Source organism: Periophthalmus magnuspinnatus, chromosome 12 (assembly GCF_009829125.3).
Source record: "Periophthalmus magnuspinnatus isolate fPerMag1 chromosome 12, fPerMag1.2.pri, whole genome shotgun sequence".
NCBI classification, from domain to species: Eukaryota; Metazoa; Chordata; class Actinopteri; order Gobiiformes; family Gobiidae; genus Periophthalmus; species Periophthalmus magnuspinnatus.
In genome coordinates, this window is record NC_047137.1 from 15,658,546 (window position 1) to 15,677,431 (window position 18,886).

General features: G+C 40.5%; 1 protein-coding gene across 1 annotated transcript in view; it reads left to right on the top strand.

The window, feature by feature from the left end:
• Window positions 1-18,886, top strand: part of col7a1l (collagen type VII alpha 1-like) — a 152,679-nt gene that overhangs the window by 133,075 nt on the left and 718 nt on the right. Inside the window, exons 104-106 of the mRNA XM_055225585.1 lie at window positions 8,152-8,343; window positions 12,602-12,646; window positions 17,951-18,136. Of these exons, the coding sequence (XP_055081560.1) occupies window positions 8,152-8,343; window positions 12,602-12,646; window positions 17,951-18,136 (423 nt within the window). The remainder of the gene's footprint in view (window positions 1-8,151; window positions 8,344-12,601; window positions 12,647-17,950; window positions 18,137-18,886) is intronic.

Consider the following 18,886-nt stretch of genomic DNA (forward strand, 5'->3'; position numbering starts at 1 on the left):
TCTGGACCTGTTGGGAGAGAACTATAGACTTACGTTAGTCAGTGCTTTGTAATCCAGACCTTATGAATTTGAAGATTTTTAAGGACACTTGTTTCAGGTTGGAGAGGAGTGTCCATCCTTTTCCTAATTAAGATCTCATGTAAAGAGAAATCAGGAATGCTGGCTGTGGATCACGTTGCCATCAGCGCTAATGGCAAAGCATCCAACCACGTCATTCTAGTAAAGTTCATGTTTTGTTTTCCCATTTGCTCAAGTGATGAGGCCCCCCTCTATAAAATATAGCCATATGTAACAGTCCGTCAGTTGTCACTTATTTGTCCTGTTGGTTACATATTTGGTACATATTTGTCATATCTGTGCCAGTCCAAATACTGAGCTCGAGTCAATAACCTGCCAGTGTCTATCAGTTCTATTGAATGTTCAGTTGTTTGTACAGTGCTGGTGGTAAATCCCTTCTGTGCCTATTGAGAGGCATCAGTGTGTATAAGATGCCATAATTACTGCCTAAACCATAACTGTCCTTTGTGAATGTTGTCCAGTTTAATGTTGTCCAGTTTAGCTGTATATTATATCAACTGCAACCTCCTCGTCCAGTTTAGCCTTAAGTTATATAACCTGCAACCTCCCCCTTTTTAACAACTTTATTTTATTTGATCAACATTCATATAATTCAAACATTCATTCACAGCAATAATTTATTCTATTTGTAAATACTTAACATTATTTAAAACCAGGTTTTGATTAAGATTTAAATGGGACTTATTTCTTTCAGATTTTTCCTAGTGTTTAATTATCTTTAAATTTAGACACATTCATACTGCTGTACATTTTGTTTTTCATATGTCAGATGTATTGAAATGGCTTTATTGTGACTACCCTATTTAGTTGTTGTTGTTAGCTCAATTGTTTTACGAGCATTAAAAAGCCACTGTTTTATGTTCTGATAATATAATTCAGTTTAAAATACAAAGTTCAAACACATTCAGGAGCATTAACATTTTGATCTAATATAAAGTATCATAGTATATGAACTAAACATTTACACCAAACTATTTAAAGCCTTTCAGACACCAGCGGTCTCAGATTTCACACATAATAAAGCTACATATTTCTCTCCACATTGGAAATTCTACTGTCTAAAAACTTTGGTTTCTAATTTTGTTAATTGTGGCCATTCTAAATGCCATTTCAAATGCGTTGCATATGCATTATGTAGCAGCCCCAGTTTGACAGCGCTGATGTACAATGAAAAGAAACAGCCTAAATAATGTTATATTGATATATGATTATTTTCAGGAATGGAGGAAAACTATTTCAAATAAATGAATACACTTCTAAATTTTGAAATTAAGTTAAAAAACAAAATCTTTGACTGTGTGGATCTGAGAACAGGCTCCAGTCATGAGTGCCCAGGTAAACACAGCCCAAACGCAGCAGCAGAGACAGTTCTATGGTGCCTTTAGAGGAGCAGCAGAGCACTTGAAGCTTTTGATTCAGTTCATTCATTTGTCATGTGACCAGTAGTGCAGGAGCCCAGTCCACAGATGAGTTTCAGAGCCATCAGGACTTTCTTTGGTTTTAGTTCAGTTCATGTTTCTCAGTGATGCAGCAGCTATGTTTAGACAGTCTTTAGACAACAGCAGAGCAGAGCCAGTCCAGGTCATGTGACCTTTCAGTTCAGAGCTGGAGCGATGCACCCAGAGCCACTGCACTTAGACCACGCCCACCCAGACACAACAGGCCAAAGACCCATCCCAAATCCACTTCAGCCAAAACTAAAATCTATTCAAAGTCTATTCCAACTTGCATGGACAAGTTGTTCATTTTCACCTCCAAAAAAAAATGTGTAAACAGTTTGCATAAGAAATCTGTATCTATATTACAATATCCTAAAGTTAAAGTGAGGAATTTTCAATAATTATAAAGACATGGTTTGAATTATTTACTTAAATTTCAGCATGATCTAATTAAACAAAATTCTTCTAATGTTTACTCGAATGCTAAAATAAATCATCACTGTCAGATGAGTTTAAAACATACTGCTCTCTCTTTGCATTGCACAAACATCATCAACTGTGGCCCTTTAACCATTGGTCTTGTATCATGTAGGTGCGGTTAAACTCAAGTTTAATTATATTGCTGGGATCATTATTTGGTAAATTGCTTTCATTTTAAACCACTCACAGAGGCACCAATATGGGATAAAGTGTATTTATTCATCATTTATCATCGGTACAATTTTGTTTGACATTGTATTTTATAACTATGTCTGTTCATTTGTTATGCGTCCACATTTCGTTCTTTAGCTCGATAGAGATAGTTACAAATGTGCTGAACTGCAACTTTAATGGTGTCACAAGCAGCCCTGATAGTTATTACACAAATCTCTCATATTTTAGACTGAATTATATTATGATATAATCTAATAGTACAACAATATTTTAGTATAATAATATCTTATCCTAGGATGCCTCCAATCTGCAACTCGTTTGCACCCTTTAAAAACTCTCCCACTCTTAAACACTGTCTTGCTCAGTTTAAGAACTTTCCCATTACTTTACAAGACCTTCCTGTCACTTTACTATGTCTAATACAAGTCTGTCAGTCCATGTTTCTTTTGTCATAGTAGCGGTACAATTATGTTTGTACATTGTCAATTCTGTCCGTCTCTAAGTCTGATTTACACACCTGTAATTTGGACTATTGGGAATGGAAATGTTAGTATAAATGTAATGTATGGATCCAAACCTTTCACCACACAGAGGTCCCACCAGATTTGACCTTGTCCACCCAACGCAGAGGCCAAGACGTCTGTGCGGGGTGGGGGTTCCAGCAGGACATGTGTGATTTCAGTTTTAAAGACTCGACACTTCTAGACCCCAGGTTTTCACCTTTATTTTCTCCTCCCCCAAATGCAGCCTATGCAGTCTCTGCTCCAGCCAATACTCCATGCGGTAAAGGCTAAAAAGGAGAAGTCAGAGACCCAAGCCACCCACAGTGAAGAAGAAGTTCTGTCCCTGCCAGTTTATCCAAATATTGCACAGCTGAGTGGGTCCCAGGCCCAGGGCCCCAAGCCCCCACAGTCCAAATGTCTAGTCAGAATGCACACTATCCGTCCATGTTGTACTGTATTATTTCAACTCGGTGACCCTAAACCTACACAATTATAAGAAAACTCCACTTTAGACTATTGCACCCGCCTGGTATAACTCACTTTATCACCCAAAAAATGTTAAACACAATCAGCTCACCTTGTCGGGGAGCGGCACAATTTACTGGTTTCTCAAAAGACTATACGTCTCCGGGCACAATTTATCTTATCACATAAACACACACACACACACACGTTCAGCGCACCACGCCGGGTCGCCTACCTAATCTATTTTGCTCACCACGCCGGGTAGCCTATCTAATTTCAGCGCACCACGCCGGGTCGCCTACCTAATCTATTTTGCTCACCACGCCGGGTAGCCTATCTAATTTCAGCGCACCACGCCGGGTCGCCTACCTAATCTATTTTGCTCACCACGCCGGGTAGCCTATCTAATTTCAGCGCACCACGCCGGGTCGCCTACCTAATCTATTTTGCTCACCACGCCGGGTAGCCTATCTAATTTCAGCGCACCACGCCGGGTCGCCTACCTAATCTATTTTGCTCACCACGCCGGGTAGCCTATCTAATTTCAGCGCACCACGCCGGGTCGCCTACCTAATCTATTTTGCTCACCACGCCGGGTAGCCTATCTAATTTCAGCGCACCACGCCGGGTCGCCTACCTAATCTATTTTGCTCACCACGCCGGGTAGCCTATCTAATTTCAGCGCACCACGCCGGGTCGCCTACCTAATCTATTTTGCTCACCACGCCGGGTAGCCTATCTAATTTCAGCGCACCACGCCGGGTCGCCTACCTAATCTATTTTGCTCACCACGCCGGGTAGCCTATCTAATTTCAGCGTACCACACGAGGTGGCCGCCTACCTATAGAGTTCAGCTCAGTACTGTATCTAATTTAAACATATACAATATTAGCACATAAGCACACAAACACTTTCAGGTCGCTGCACAGAAATACTTAGGTCTCATATTTTACACCAGGCAGGGCAAAACTCTCAATTGCATAACAATCTAAAACACACCAAGTTCATCAAGTTGAGCAACACATAAGATCTAAATCTCAACATGTCCTCTATCAGATAAAAACCTTCAACACAACACAACACAACACCACATCACACAAGTTCACCACATCATATGACCCCGGGTCTGCTCTTGTTATGATATTAACACTTTTAAAAGAGAGAAAAATATATATATATATGCTCACCTTATCTGGACCGCTCTTATACGATAATAGCGCCTTTAATACATGTTCACCTCCACTGGGCAGCACCTCTCTCCTTAATTTTGATATGTCCAATAGCAGAAATTCGGTTCCTTATCACAACAGGCTTTCTGCTCACCTTTCAGAGTTGGCGGCCGCACTTGGAGAGAAGTCCTGTCCGAGCGGAGGCGCGCGGAGTCCTACTCCCCCTCGCGCAGTTGTTTACGGCGTCAGTTTTGATCACGTCGGGCTCACCAATTGTTGGGCGTGTTCTATCAAAATGACGACTGGATTCGATCAGTTCAAATCTTAAAAGTTTATTCCCCTCACAGTTACAATCTAATACAGGACCCGGGGTCATATGATCTATCCCTCGTGTGTGCAGCAGGCGGTCTGTCTGCTTTTCCCTGGCCCCGTAACATAAAAATATAACATGAAACATGAATATGCAAATATTATGTTGAGTAGGTTGTCGCCCAGGTTCCTCCCTTCGGCCTCACTCATCTCTCCAGGCTGCACCAGTCTATTTTTCCGGCCTTGAGTCTCATCCGACCACCCTGTAAAGGAGCGTCTACAGACCCCAACAGCCTTCCCCAATTCATATCACACAATATTGCTTTTAGCAGTAGTTTCAGTATTATCACAAGATGCTCCACTCTAGTATAAACATCGTGGCTGTCAGGCGACATGATTCACCTCCTACAATGTTGCCTTAACTCGGTTAAAGGAGTTTCTGCAAGGGACCAACTGTCTCCCATAATTCACGTTTTACCTTTAACCTAATTTCAGTGTTAGTAGATGGTATTCAACTTTTAGTATGGTGCTTGTTAGACAACCTCCAAAAAGATACAACATTCAAAGAATATATAAATTCAGTATAAAAATGGTGATTACATAATAATATTCAAAACTTATATGATTTCAGTATCAAAAGATATATATGTATATGTGATGGCCCTAAGAAACTTTATTCAATCAATATGCATTCCATATTTTTGATATATGTGTTTGTAATGCAACTTAAAAGCTTTATTACTTGACATACCCTTCACGCTGAATCATTGTTTCTTCTTTCCTTCTTGTCCATGTTTGTTTCTTTCAAAAACTTTAAAGTCTTATCTTTTAATCCAGGTCCTTAGTCTCTATGAGCCAGAGCAGTTTTGAAGGTTTCATTTCCTCGTTCGCTTTTTCCCCTCATGTTTTTAGTAGGACTCCTGGTGTTGTCTGTTAAATTTATCTTTCTTTTTCTTGGAGGTCGTAGGCTCCTTTTCAGGTTCCTCTTCTGACTCTGGCTCATCTCCTGGCTCTGGCTCCTCTTTTGGCTCCGCTTCTGGCTCCTCTTCAGGCTGCTTTTCAGGTTTCTCTTCGATCTCCTCTTCTAGCTTCTCTTCTGCCTCTGGCTCTTCTTCTGGCTCCTCTTTTGGCTCCTCTTTTGGCTCCTCTACTGGCTCCTCTACTGGCTTCTCTTCAGACTTCTCTTCTGACTCTAGCTCCTCTTCTGACTATGGCTCCTCTTCTGACTCTGGCTCCTCTTCTGGGTCCTCTACTGGCTCCTCTTCTGGCTCTTCTTCAGACTTCTCTTCTGGCTCCTCTTCTGGCTCCTCTTTTGGCTCTGGCTCTTCTTCTGGCTCCTCTTCTGGCTCCGGCTCCTCTTCTGGCTCCGACTCCTCTTCTGGCTCCTCTTTTGACCTTTTCCCCTTTGCCAAAAAACCTCTCCAAAGACTTTATTTTCTGTCTCATTTTCACTCGCTCGTGGCTCTACTTTTGTGCGTCGTGTCTGATGCGTTTTACGTGACACGTCGTCGCGGAGACAAGAGCAGATCCAGCAGAAGATATAATAAACTCGCCGTTATATCAAATGGATTTCTGTGGCGATTTCCTGTCAGGATTTTCATTATACATCTACAGACGAGCTTATTATCGCGTCATGAGGGACGGACGAACGTTACGTCGGAGAAGATGCATTCGCTGATAAATTATTTACTGTTTTTGTGCGGCCCGGTACTGTAGAAACACACTTTTTAAAAACACATCTGAAGTTGTGTAATAGTGTTATCCCTGATGGTTTATTTTGTGAGTTTGCCGTGTCCTTTTGAGCACAAATAAAAATACTTCATCAATACAAAATGTTGCTTTTAATAGAAAATGACACAAAAACAAGTCTGAATTTGAACAACCTTTGTAAAAGATATTCGTACGTGCAACTTGATCATGTAATATTAGTTGTATGTGGAGGGTATCTCATTGTTTTGTCCAGATTTTGTCCCCAGATGTGTTTCGTAACTAAATAAACAGCATTTTATCAACACAAATGAACTTTTACATCGACTCTCGCTGATGAGTTGTTACATTCAAAGCAAAAAAAAGGTAAACAAACACATTTTTATACAGCGTTTTTCCATTTTTAAGTCGCTCAAAACGCTTTATATCAAGGAAACACTCTCCTATTCACACACACATTCATACATTCATGTCTTGCCAAAGGACACAACAACAGCACCTTCAGATCCAGTGGGTAAACGCTCTACCAACTGAGCCACTGTCACCCCAAAACAAAACTAAACTAAACAAATCAAAGGCCTATGTGGTCGAATCAAGTGAAAAACTGAAATGTTTGGACACAGATAATAAATAAAGACGAGGAAAAGTGACTGTAGTATTTTTAATTTCATTTCAGAATTACAGAGATAAACGATAAAGCTTGCGGGACTTTTCGGGCACGTGGACGTCAGCCGCTTGTTTCCGTGGAGATACGACTGCTTTGCTTTAAATCTCCCACAACGTTAAATGCGTTCAGAGTGTTTGGTATCTTGTGTTTATTTAATTTTTGGGTGTTTTTGTTGCTTAAAATACATTGAAAACGTGCAGTCTCGCTCTTCATGTACTATAGACTGGCTTTGTCTTTAATGCCGTACAGTGGAACATTCCAGGTCTGGACTCTGTGGTGGACAATCCATGTGTGAAAATGCTCCCTGAACCACTCTTTCACAATTTTCTCCTGATAAATTGAGATTTTAAGACTATCATACCTTTAAATTTACCCTGTCGAGGACCACATAAAATGATATGGAGGGCCACATTTGGCTCGTGGGCCTTGAGTTTGACACATCTGGCTTAGTTAAATCCAGGTGGCGACTTTTTTTTTTTTTTTTTTTTTTTTTTTTTTAAGACACAAAGACAAGCAGACCCTCCACCAAAAAAATTACTCAGCACACTTGATAAAATAGGACCTACCGAAATACTACGCTGCTTGTTTGTTCTTTCATAAATTTATTCACTGGGTTTGGTCCATGACGTTACATCATCACTGGGTTTATATATGAGTTATATATAAACAGTGCGTCCATAAAGTCTCTGCACAGTTTTTAAATGTAATTACAAAGGCGATTGATCAAATATATTAATTAGATTTGTTCTGTTGTACTCAGTGGTTATACAAGTTTTTAATCACGTTGCGTTTTTGAATGAACCTCTAAGAAATGGCTCCTCCTCAAGACAAGCACAGTGTGGATCACGGTTTAACGAGACGAAACAAAAACTACAGAACAAATTATGGAAGAGATCAACCATTACGTCTGTCAGTTTTGTGCGTGACACGAGAAATTTATGGAGACATTGACGGCGTTAGATAGAAAGAGAAGTGAGGAAGAACATCTGAGGAGGTCAAATACTTAAAAAAACAATTAATTACAAAAGAACAGGGCTGATTAATGTATCTTATCAATTGCCTTTGTGATTTTTTTTATTGTAAAGAGACTGTATGAACACTCTGTACATATGTAGGACACTGTGTTTAAATATTCTTCTCCATCTCGTGTGTTTTGTCAGGTCTCGAGTACAAGTTCATGGTGAAGTCCGTTGATCCTGATGGGACCAAACCGGTGAGAGGAGATAAACCCGATTTAAACCAGGAGGAGGAAGAGGAGGAGTCACATGAACGGTATGAAGTCAGGGACGGGAGCCTCGTGACTGCAGCCCCTCTGAGCCCAGGAGAGAACGTCCCGCCTCTGAACAGCACCGGTAATAAAACTGATCCGAACTAATCCCAATGGGAGACTACAGCTTAGTTACACCGGGAACCTTCTTATACAAAACACCGACTTTAACGACGTCTAGTTTTGTTTTTAATCAAATAATTCACTGGCACTAGAGCCGCCGCTAATGGTCACATAATCGCACCGTACCCCAGAACCAATTTCATAAAGAAAACCGTTCTGTAAAGTTCGATATCTACTTGGAAAAGTGTCCCATTGATAAAAAAAGAACAATAGTAAGGCCATTAAAGGTTGAAACTGGAGACAATAGCTGTTTACAGTTTCAGTGTAGTTAGCTCCTCCCTTCAGACAGATATAAAACAGTGTCCAGCAGTAATCTGACCACAACTGCTATCAAGTTTTGTCCAGTTGATAGATTTTATGTATTTATTTATTTTTATTTTGCTATGGATCAAAACTGTACGACTGCGGGATTAATATACAACAAAATGTATCTGAAACGTGACATGTTAAATCCGTTTAAATGTGCTGTAAATGTGCGCTTTAAATGAACTTCAATTCTACTTTGATTATTAAGAAATGTGATTTTATTGCAATGAAATATCAAATGTAATGTAATGTGCGTATGTATATTTGTAATGATAAAATGAAGCTCTTATAATTTATATTTCAATGAACCCAAGAGGACGAGCTGCTAATGGGATCCAAATAAATAAACAAAACAAACAATGAGACGACTCCAGCTTTGGGTCAAAACCGCAGTGGTCTCATTTACAGTTTTATAAGAACATAATAATACCGTATTTCCTGGATTATAAGTCGCACCAGCCAAAAATGCATAATAATGAAGAAAAAACATATACAAGTCGCACTGGACTATAAGTCGCATTTTTGGGGGAAACTTATTTTACAAAATCCGACAAAGATCCTGCTATCGATTTTGAATTGTTAGCCCCGCCCCCTTTGTCCCTTCTCTCACTCTTATTTTTAACCATGACAGAGAAACAACTGTCACCATTTTTATATCAAAGTCCAGGAAATTGCAATGTTTTTAAAAAAATGTACACGCAATATATTTATTTTTTTATTCTTATTTTTCAGTTTTTACAATAGCAATAGCTGCAATAAACGTATAGAGTAAAAGGCGTTTTCCTGAGCGACTGAAGCACAAGTCAGGAGCAGACCCTTGAATATAATACACCATGATACGATAATAAAATCCTATAAATACAGCTACGTGAGGCAGCGCTCCGTCCCATGTGACACGGCCTCTAAACAGCCGCGCTCATAACATCGTACATCACAGTGACATGAGTCTCTGAAACTCCACATGGGGCAGATATCTTTACATCCGTGATCCATTATTTCTGGAGGACCTGCTGCGTCTCGGAGGTGACGAGGAGCCGTCTGACAGAGGACCAGATCATAAAGGGGATGTTTTTTCGAGGGGTTTTTCTGTAATTGACAGGTCTTTGTCAGAGAGGTCGAAGTTTCCAGGTTAAAAATATCTGTACCTAGATGCACCGGATATCAACACCGATACTGAAAATGGAAACATATCGGTTCAGTCAATGCGCTAGTTCCTCGTTTGTCGCGGGGTTTCGTTCTAAAAATAACCCGCGAAGTATCAGCTTTATTTTTACGATTATTCTCTATGTTTTTGTCTGTAAAACCCCTCACCACACACTTTATACACTTTTCTCACACAGGCGTTCACATTTTCTCACATTTCTCTCTTGTTGTTTCATCGACATTGTGGGTTTTGTCGGGGAGAAAACAAATTGCAAACGTACAGCACTTCAGAGTCACACTGAGATCCAACGTTTATGTAAATTTGTCTGAACACATTCTGTACTGGACAGGAGACACGGCACGGAGGAGACTGATGGACAATGGTCTACAGTCCAACAGCCAATCAGGACAAAGAACACAATGGTCTACAGTCCAACAGCCAATCAGGACAAAGAACACAATGGTCTACAGTCCAACAGCCAATCAGGACGCAGAACACGATGCACGCTCATAGGATGTAAAAAAAACCATGTGAAATTGCACTAAAAAAATCCACAAAACAGCAAGGCCATGAGAGGGACAACTGTATCCTATTTTGTTCTATAAATACTTAGCAACAGGTTTGATTGACAGCGTTGCTAAGGGCCTTTACGCTGCTAAACCAGTCGTGGTATCGGAAGAGGCGTTACCTTCAACATCCTCGCTCTGGATTGGCTCTTTGGTTGCTATGATACTCGTGGTCAGAATTCCAAATATTGACCCCTATAACTGCTCTAGCCTCGATGAGATTCATTGGACTGGAGCTGAACGTGACGTCAGACTCACTTAGTCCACTTCTTTATACAGTTTATGAACAAAACAAAAGCAAAACTACAGCAGTCTCCAAAACAGACCAGTAACTGACCGATTGAACCTTCACATCATGTTGCAAAGGAACCAAGTCCATCCATCCCTTTTCTTCCTCTTATCCGGAGCCGGGTCTAAGCAGGAACTCCCAGACTTCCCTCACCCCAGACACGTCCTCCAGCTCCTCAGGTGGGACCCCAAGAGCTCACTTGATCTTGATTTTCAGTATGAACACAGACCGTGAAAATGGGGCCTCACGATCCTTCTGACTTTTTGGGTTTTAAGCAGGAGGTGTCAGAAAAGTTACCACAGGGATAAGTGGCTTGTGGCGGCCAAGCGTTCATAGCGACGCCGCTTTTTGATCCTTCGATGTCGGCTCTTCCTGTCACTGTGAAGCAGAATTCACCAAGCGTTGGATTGTTCATGCACTAATAGGGAACGTGAGCTGGGATTCGATCGTTGAGAGACATAATCCATCCAGCGTGTCCTCAGTCTTCCCCGGGGCCTCTTTCCGGTGGGAAGGAACAGCGGCTCTACTCCGAGCTCCTCCTGTGTGACCGAGCTCCTCACCTCTATCTCTAAAAAACCTCATTTCAGCCACTTGTATCTGCGATCTTGTCCTTTCACTCATTACCCAGAGCTCATGACCAGAGGTGAGGGCAGGAACGTCACATACAAAAGCAGTTACATAAACAGTTACAAGAGGATGAGCAAAATGTGTCGACTCTGAAATAAACACAAAACATGATTGCTGATGATATCTAGATCAATCTCACATACGATAATCTCCAGGCAGCTCAGCACTCTTGCACTCTTTCATTTTTTTGCACTTTACATATTGCACATCTCATTCTACCTCAATAACTTTTGTACCTTTTATACGGCTCATTATCTACCTCAAGCGTCCTTCTTGTATATGCTCGCCTGTTTGTTCACGTCTATTTACTATTGATGCATGTGTACACTTTATGTCATGAGTGTGTGTGTGTTTTTAGTTAAATTGCACATTTGGAGTCCGGTGGAACGCAATTTCAATCCTCTGTGTAATATCTGTTACATAGTGAATTGACAATAAAGTACAATTTGAACTTTAATATAAGATAAGATCAGATCTGCCTTTATTAGTCCCACAGTGGGGAAATTCCAGTATTGCACCGCACAGTTAAAGAACAGAAGGAAAATGGTACATGCAATAAAACAAGATAATAGATAAATAGCTTAAAATAATTTAAAAAATAGACTTAAAAATAAACTAAAAAATAGACTCTAATGTAACATCTCCGTAAAGTGACTTGAGTATTGCACACTTTGTACTTTGAACTTTGAACTTTGAGTAAAATACAGATACCTACCGATTCTACTTAAGTACAGCACTTCGTTACCTTCCACCACTGACACTATCCTTTTGAAGCTCATAAAACAAAAACATTATGTAACTTTTTTTTGATCACTGTTGTTTAAACTCGCTCAAGTAAACGTGTCTATTTTCTGCCCGTTGTGGAGCGTTGTGTGTGCGCCGTCTCTGATTTTAAGCCCAGTTAAACAAAGCCATTATTACAGCATGTGTGGCTCATTAGTGATTTATACCCTGAGGTAAAAATAGGACGCTACATGCTAATTAGCTTCTGCTCTGGCTTCAGGTAAACGCGAAAACGATGAAATATTGAGTTCGACATTGCCCCGTGTCAATGTCGTCTCTGTTGTTTATGTGCTGAGTTTCTGGCTTGCGCACTATACGGGGACTTTGGCGACTTTGAAGATTAAGTAATATCAAAATCGTCGCTTGCCAAAAGTGTTTAACCTGCTTTTAAAACTAGAAAACGCTGCCAAGTTAATCAGACGCCGGTCCAAAATCCCTCTGGCGTTTTTCGAAAGTATTTCCTTCTTAGTGGCTAATGTTTAACTGATGTTGTTTTTGGCTCTAGGCTCGACGAGGATGAAAAGACGGGTGTTTGGACCAACTAATGGCGGTGAGTGTCCGATATGGTTCGTTTTTGTGATGTTTTTATTTACAGAGCAGCTCGGTTGACATGGGTAATGGAATTTGTAGTGAACAGCCAAAACACGGCTGTCTGATCTACCATCAAGTTGGAGGAATCATTTTCATAATTATAGACAACAAACTGGTCCCGTACTGTCTCAAAACGCGCGAGTGACGTTTGTGCCCTTTTAAGAGACACCCCCCTCCATCAAACATTGGCTCAAGTTGTATTTTTATTCGGGGTTTGATTCTCGCACGGATTCATAGGTTACAGGCAAATTATTACGTCCCGAGTTGAAGGGTTTGGTGAGGGCCGATCTCATAGACTGTGTAAATAAGTGGATTAAGCGAGTGTGACGTCGCCCCATAGCGTCCGAGGAGATCATTTGTCTCGTATTAATGTTCATATCTTAAGTTACAGACACAATAGCGTAAAGTAAACACCCCAGGATCATGTAGAGCGGGTTAATACGAACGTTTAAGACCAAAATGACGAGTCTGACAGCAGCAGGTACAGAGAGAGAGGACACGGTTTTTCAATAGAAAGCGAATTGGAGCCAGAGTTGATGGAGCCAGAAGTGTAGCCCACGATCACGTCCTATTTATACATACTTATATTAACACTGTACATCTAAAATTATTGTTAAATTGTTACCTTTTGCTGCGTTTATTGTACAGGGTGTCCCAAAAGTCACTGACAGTTGAAAAAAACTCATAACTCTTTTGTTTCTCAATATTTTTATTTTATTTTTTCAGAGCATTTAGAACGACTCTTCCCACATTAATCTGAGTAAATACAACACCGAGGAACGAACCCTCATTGAACAGTGGAACTTTGAGTCACATTGGGTCAAATTCAGAGATGCCCCGAGCGTAAACGCCATTAAAGGAATAATAAGTGTTTTTCAAAGACAGGGGGTAGTATGTGATCTCCACAGACCTGACTAGTCCTGATTTCTTCCTGTGGGTCGATCTTAAAGAAAAGGAGTTTGTGAATAAACCTCAGACGACTTAATAAACGACTTAAAACGTAATATCGAGGATCAAATAAGAGACATAAGCCCCGAAATGCTTTAAATGTGACGCAAAGTGTGTTGGATCAGACTGTTCAGGGACAAACTGAGAATGGTGGACACTTAAAAAACATTATTTTTACTTCCTGTAGTTTAAGTAGTGATAAGTTCAAGTGTAAATGAACAATTATAACCGTATATATCGCCAAAAATCTCAGAAGGTTCAGTTTATCTACTGCTAAAATTATGTGAGTTTAACTTAAGAATTACAGGAGCGACTGAAGATTTAAAAGTATCAGTGACTTCTGGGCCACACTGTGTATATGTATGTGTTCAGGTATATATGTATTCTTTTTTTTTCTTTCAACCGAATAGGAAGCTTAAACAAAGCATTGAATTTATGTCCTAAAGGAAGATAGGAGTGGAATTTAACATGTTTTCTTCTTCCCACTCCTTTTCGAGCTTGCATAGGAACAAATTTGTGGGATATGCTTTGGGTGTGTGCTTGATACGTGCGCTTGAAATGAATAAATAAATGAAATGAATGAAATATATACAGTCTAAGGCCATTCCCCATCCAAACGATCCAGTATTTTGATTTGAATTGCGTTATTGCTACGATTGTTGCCGTGACAGATGATCCAAATCATGAAGGACTCCTTATGCCTGAAACCCAAACGCATTCATAGACCCAAAAATTCTCTGTCTACCCGCTGCTACAACCGATCATAGCTTGCCGATGCTACCCGGAGACGCGTAAAAAGTCAGACGCTTCGAATAGTGAAGCCAGTCCCCATATTTAAGTATATAAGTATATGTTTATTTCATGATTAGATGCAAGTAAGCAGTCTAACCATTGAATTGGGCGGCTTTTTTTGAGCTGCCGCAGGTTATTTTGTGATTAAATGTATAGATTTTATAATAATCCTATTGAAAGTCCTGTGTTTCGGTGTCAAATCTTCATACGCAAAGCCGTCTGCGCTCTGTGGACCTTCTGTTTGTGCGAGAGCGAGGGGGAGGGGGCAGGTCTGAGTCACTGGAGGAGCGATACTTTCATAAATACAGTGAATTCCAGCTGCGCCGTACAGTCCGCGGGTCTGGGGCAGGTTTTCTTGGGCCGCTGAAACCTGGCAACCCTGACTATATGGTTTGACGTTAGCTCAAATGCCACTTTTACATGCTACTTACTATCTAAAGTAAGACATCAAAAGGTTTACACGCTCAACAATGACTTTAAATAAGGCTCTGGTTTCAAGTAAAAGGTGGTCAGTGGGTTTCTTCCAGTTAAGACCTTCAAAATTATTCATAATTTACGACTTTTGCGAGCTAATGCTAAAGGCTATAGCAAATACAGATACAGGGAACTGGCTCCGGTTTTCCAAAATCTTCCTGAACCAGACGAGCTGCTAAGTGGACGATAACATTAGATAACAAAAGGCAGCTTCTACTAATTAGCATAGAGATATTATATAAGACAATAGACTGTATAAAGAAGTGGACTAAGTGAGTGTGACGTCACCCACAGCGTTCCACTCCGGTCAAATGAAGCTCACCGTCGCTAGCAGTTATAGCGGTGAACGTGTAGTCGAGTATCATTACAACCCAAGAGCCAATCCGAAGCGAGGCTGTTGAAGGTAACGCCCCTTTCTGCTCGTTGGTTTAGCAGGGAGCGGGCGCTTAGCAACGCTGTCAATCAAACCTGTTGCTAACGCTAGCGGGAGCGACTTTGGGTAAAGAAGACGCGTGATTTGTCTGTTATTGATGTGCATATCTTATTTTACAGACACAATAGTGAAATAAAAACCCCGGGATCATGTAGAGCGGGTTAATGCGAACATTTAAGACCGAAACGACGACAAGGGACGACAGTTTTTCAATGTAAAGTGAGTCGATGGAGCCGGAACTGCGCCCATGATCACTTCCTATTTGTAACGCGGCGGCTAGCAGGTTAGCTATGTCCATTTATCTACACAGTCTATGTATGAACGTCCACAACTCTGTACTTACTTTAGTTTCTTTCAAAAATATAGACTCTGCTTCATCGTGTTCCAACTGTTGTGTAGACATTTTTCAAAACAGTGTAAATGAAGATCTGCTGCTCGCTGTGATGAGACGCTGTTATAAAAGGCAGGGCCAACATCAAAAATAGTCTGTAGTTTTGAACAAAAAGTAAATGGACCAGTTTTATTATCATGACGTTTCCGAACAATGCAGTGGTTTACGAAAACACAAAATGCAAAATAATGATCTAGATTATCTCTGCATGTCTTTTTCCTCATATCTTTTTACGTATTTTTTCTTACAAATGATGAGTTCAATTGCAAAAATAGATATCACCAGTTTACCATATTCTACAGATATTATTAACTGAGGTAATGTTGAGTGGTGTTTCATCAAAAAGCAAGGGAATAATATTAAATACATATGAAAAACATTTTGCTTAAAGGTCCTATATTACGCCAAATTTACTTTTGTAAGGTTTTAGTTACGTTATAATGCTGATACCTCCTCAAAAACATAGTTGGAGTTGTGTTTCATTCACACATGTTTGAGTAATCCTGCATTATTAGTCTGTTTACATCTTGTCGGTTTCTGTTTTGTTGTATGAAGATCAGGCGCAGAGGCTCAGGAACCATTCTGTGGATCTTTATTGTCGGTTACGTCCAGAAACATTCAAAGCAGAGTCTAGAGAGTAGTGTCCTAAGAAGAGTCTAGAGAGTATTGTCCTAAGCAGAGTCTAAAGCAGAGTCCAGAGAGTAGTGTCCTAAGCAGAGTCTAAAGCAGAGTCCAGAGAGTAGTGTCCTAAGAAGAGTCTAAAGCAGAGTCTAGAGAGTAGTGTCCTAAGAAGAGTCTAAAGCAGAGTCTAGAGAGTAGTGTCTTAAGCAGAGTCTAGAGAGTAGTGTCCTAAGAAGAGTCTAAAGCAGAGCCCAGAGAGTAGTGTCCTAAGCAGAGTCTAAAGCAGAGTCCAGAGAGTAGTGTCCTAAGCAGAGTCTAAAGCAGAGTCTAGAGAGTAGTGTCCTAAGAAGAGTCTAAAGCAGAGTCTAGAGAGTAGTGTCTTAAGCAGAGTCTAGAGAGTAGTGTCCTAAGAAGAGTCTAAAGCAGAGCCCAGAGAGTAGTGTCCTAAGCAGAGTCTAAAGCAGAGTCCAGAGAGTAGTGTTTAAAGCAGAGTCTAGTAAGTAGTGTCCTAAGAAGAGTCTAGTGAGTCGTGTCCTAAGAAGAGTCTAAAGCAGAGTCTAGAGAGTAGTGTCCTAAGAAGAGTCTAAAGCAGAGTCTAGAGAGTAGTGTCCTAAGAAGAGTCTAAAGCAGAGTCTAGAGAGTAGTGTCTTAAGCAGAGTCTAGAGAGTAGTGTCCTAAGAAGAGTCTAAAGCAGAGCCCAGAGAGTAGTGTCCTAAGCAGAGTCTAAAGCAGAGTCCAGAGAGTAGTGTCCTAAGCAGAGTCTAAAGCAGAGTCTAGAGAGTAGTGTCCTAAGAAGAGTCTAATGCAGAGTCTAGAGAGTAGTGTCTTAAGCAGAGTCTAGAGAGTAGTGTCCTAAGAAGAGTCTAAAGCAGAGTCCAGAGAGTAGTGTTTAAAGCAGAGTCTAGTAAGTAGTGTCCTAAGAAGAGTCTAGTGAGTCGTGTCCTAAGAAGAGTCTAGTGAGTAGTGTCCTTAGCGGTGTTTAAAGCAGAGTCATGAGTCGTGCACTAATGTTTTATACTCACTGACAGAGTGGGGGTCACACATTCCACAGATAGAAATGTGGCCTTAACCAGAATCACCAGAACGTTGCTGTTATCTGATGTTATCGTGTGTTAAATGGCCACTGCTGCAGGGGAAACAGAACAGAAGCAATTTATTACATTTGTATATTGTCCACAATCTCCAAAGCTCAAAATGCTCTGTTCTATCCTACGATGTCATGAAGCGGTAGTTTTCAAGTTAATACCACCTTTTTTTTACCTTTAGTTCAGTAGAAATCGGCAATTCCAGGACTGAAATCATCCAAATGATTCTAGTGAAGGTGTGTGGAGTTTAAAAACACTCCTTACATCTTCACTTCCTGTATCACCGCATGACATCACAAGGTGGAACAAAGCGTTTTCTGCTTGAGAGAAGAAAAAGAAGAGTTTGTGAGTGAAACATGTGAATGAAACAAAAACAACTCCAGGTTCTGTTTGTGATGAGGAAATGGCGTAATACGGGCGCTTTAAACAGATCAAAGCAAACAAGCCGCGCTTATCTCTTTTTGCAAATTCATTCTTAAAAATAAGCAATATCTCACTGTTAATTCTCGTTTCTTTCAGTTTCAGGATGGGAGGGGTGCCTGGAGCCGATGAAGGAGGGGTCGTGCTCAGAGTACACATTACTATGGTACTTTCACTCTGCGTCAGGGGATTGCCGGCCCTTTGTGTACGGAGGCTGCGGAGGGAACAAAAACAGGTTCATCTCCAGGCAAGAGTGTCAGCTCCGGTGTGAGACGAGGCAAAAAGGTACCACATGGTAATCTTATAAGCTCAAGAGGGCAAAAATTGACTTTTTTGGTCTTTTTACCATGTTATAAAGTTGTTTGCGCGTTAAAAACATGCCTGAAGAGGTTTTAGACGTGATCCATACATGTTTGAGTAATCTAGTGATCTCTCCTGGGCCCTATTTTAAACCTTCCGTATGGTTAGCAGTTCAGATTCTGTCCAATGCTCCGCCCACAAGCTTATGTCACCCATGCTCCCACACTGCACTTCTCCGTAAATATACAAAAGCATAAAACAAAAATACAATACAACTTCACAAACCTGATGCGATGTGCTGCAGTTTCATTACGCTGATTGTGTTGTGAAGTGCTGTGAAGGAGGAGTGAGGGGATTGGGAACTAAAAAACAAAACTGAAACAGATTAAACATGTTAATATGTTGTTTTTTGGCAAATATAACAGTTTTTAAACAGTAAAAAGCAACATGAACTGTAAAACTGTGAGCTTTAAACTAAAGTGTTTCAGAAATGTCATACAATATAAAGTCATTTTTATTCATAGTATTAAAGGAGTGTGACGTCACCCATGGTGTTCAGCTCCAGTCAAATGAAGCTCATCGATGCTAGCAGTTATAGCGGCGAATTTGGTGCCGAGTTCCATATTTGGAATTCTGAATGCAGTATCATAGCAACCAAAGAGCCAATCCGGAGTGTTGAAGTTAACGCAGGAAAACAGGAAATATGTATTGTGTCAGATTATAGCATAAATACTA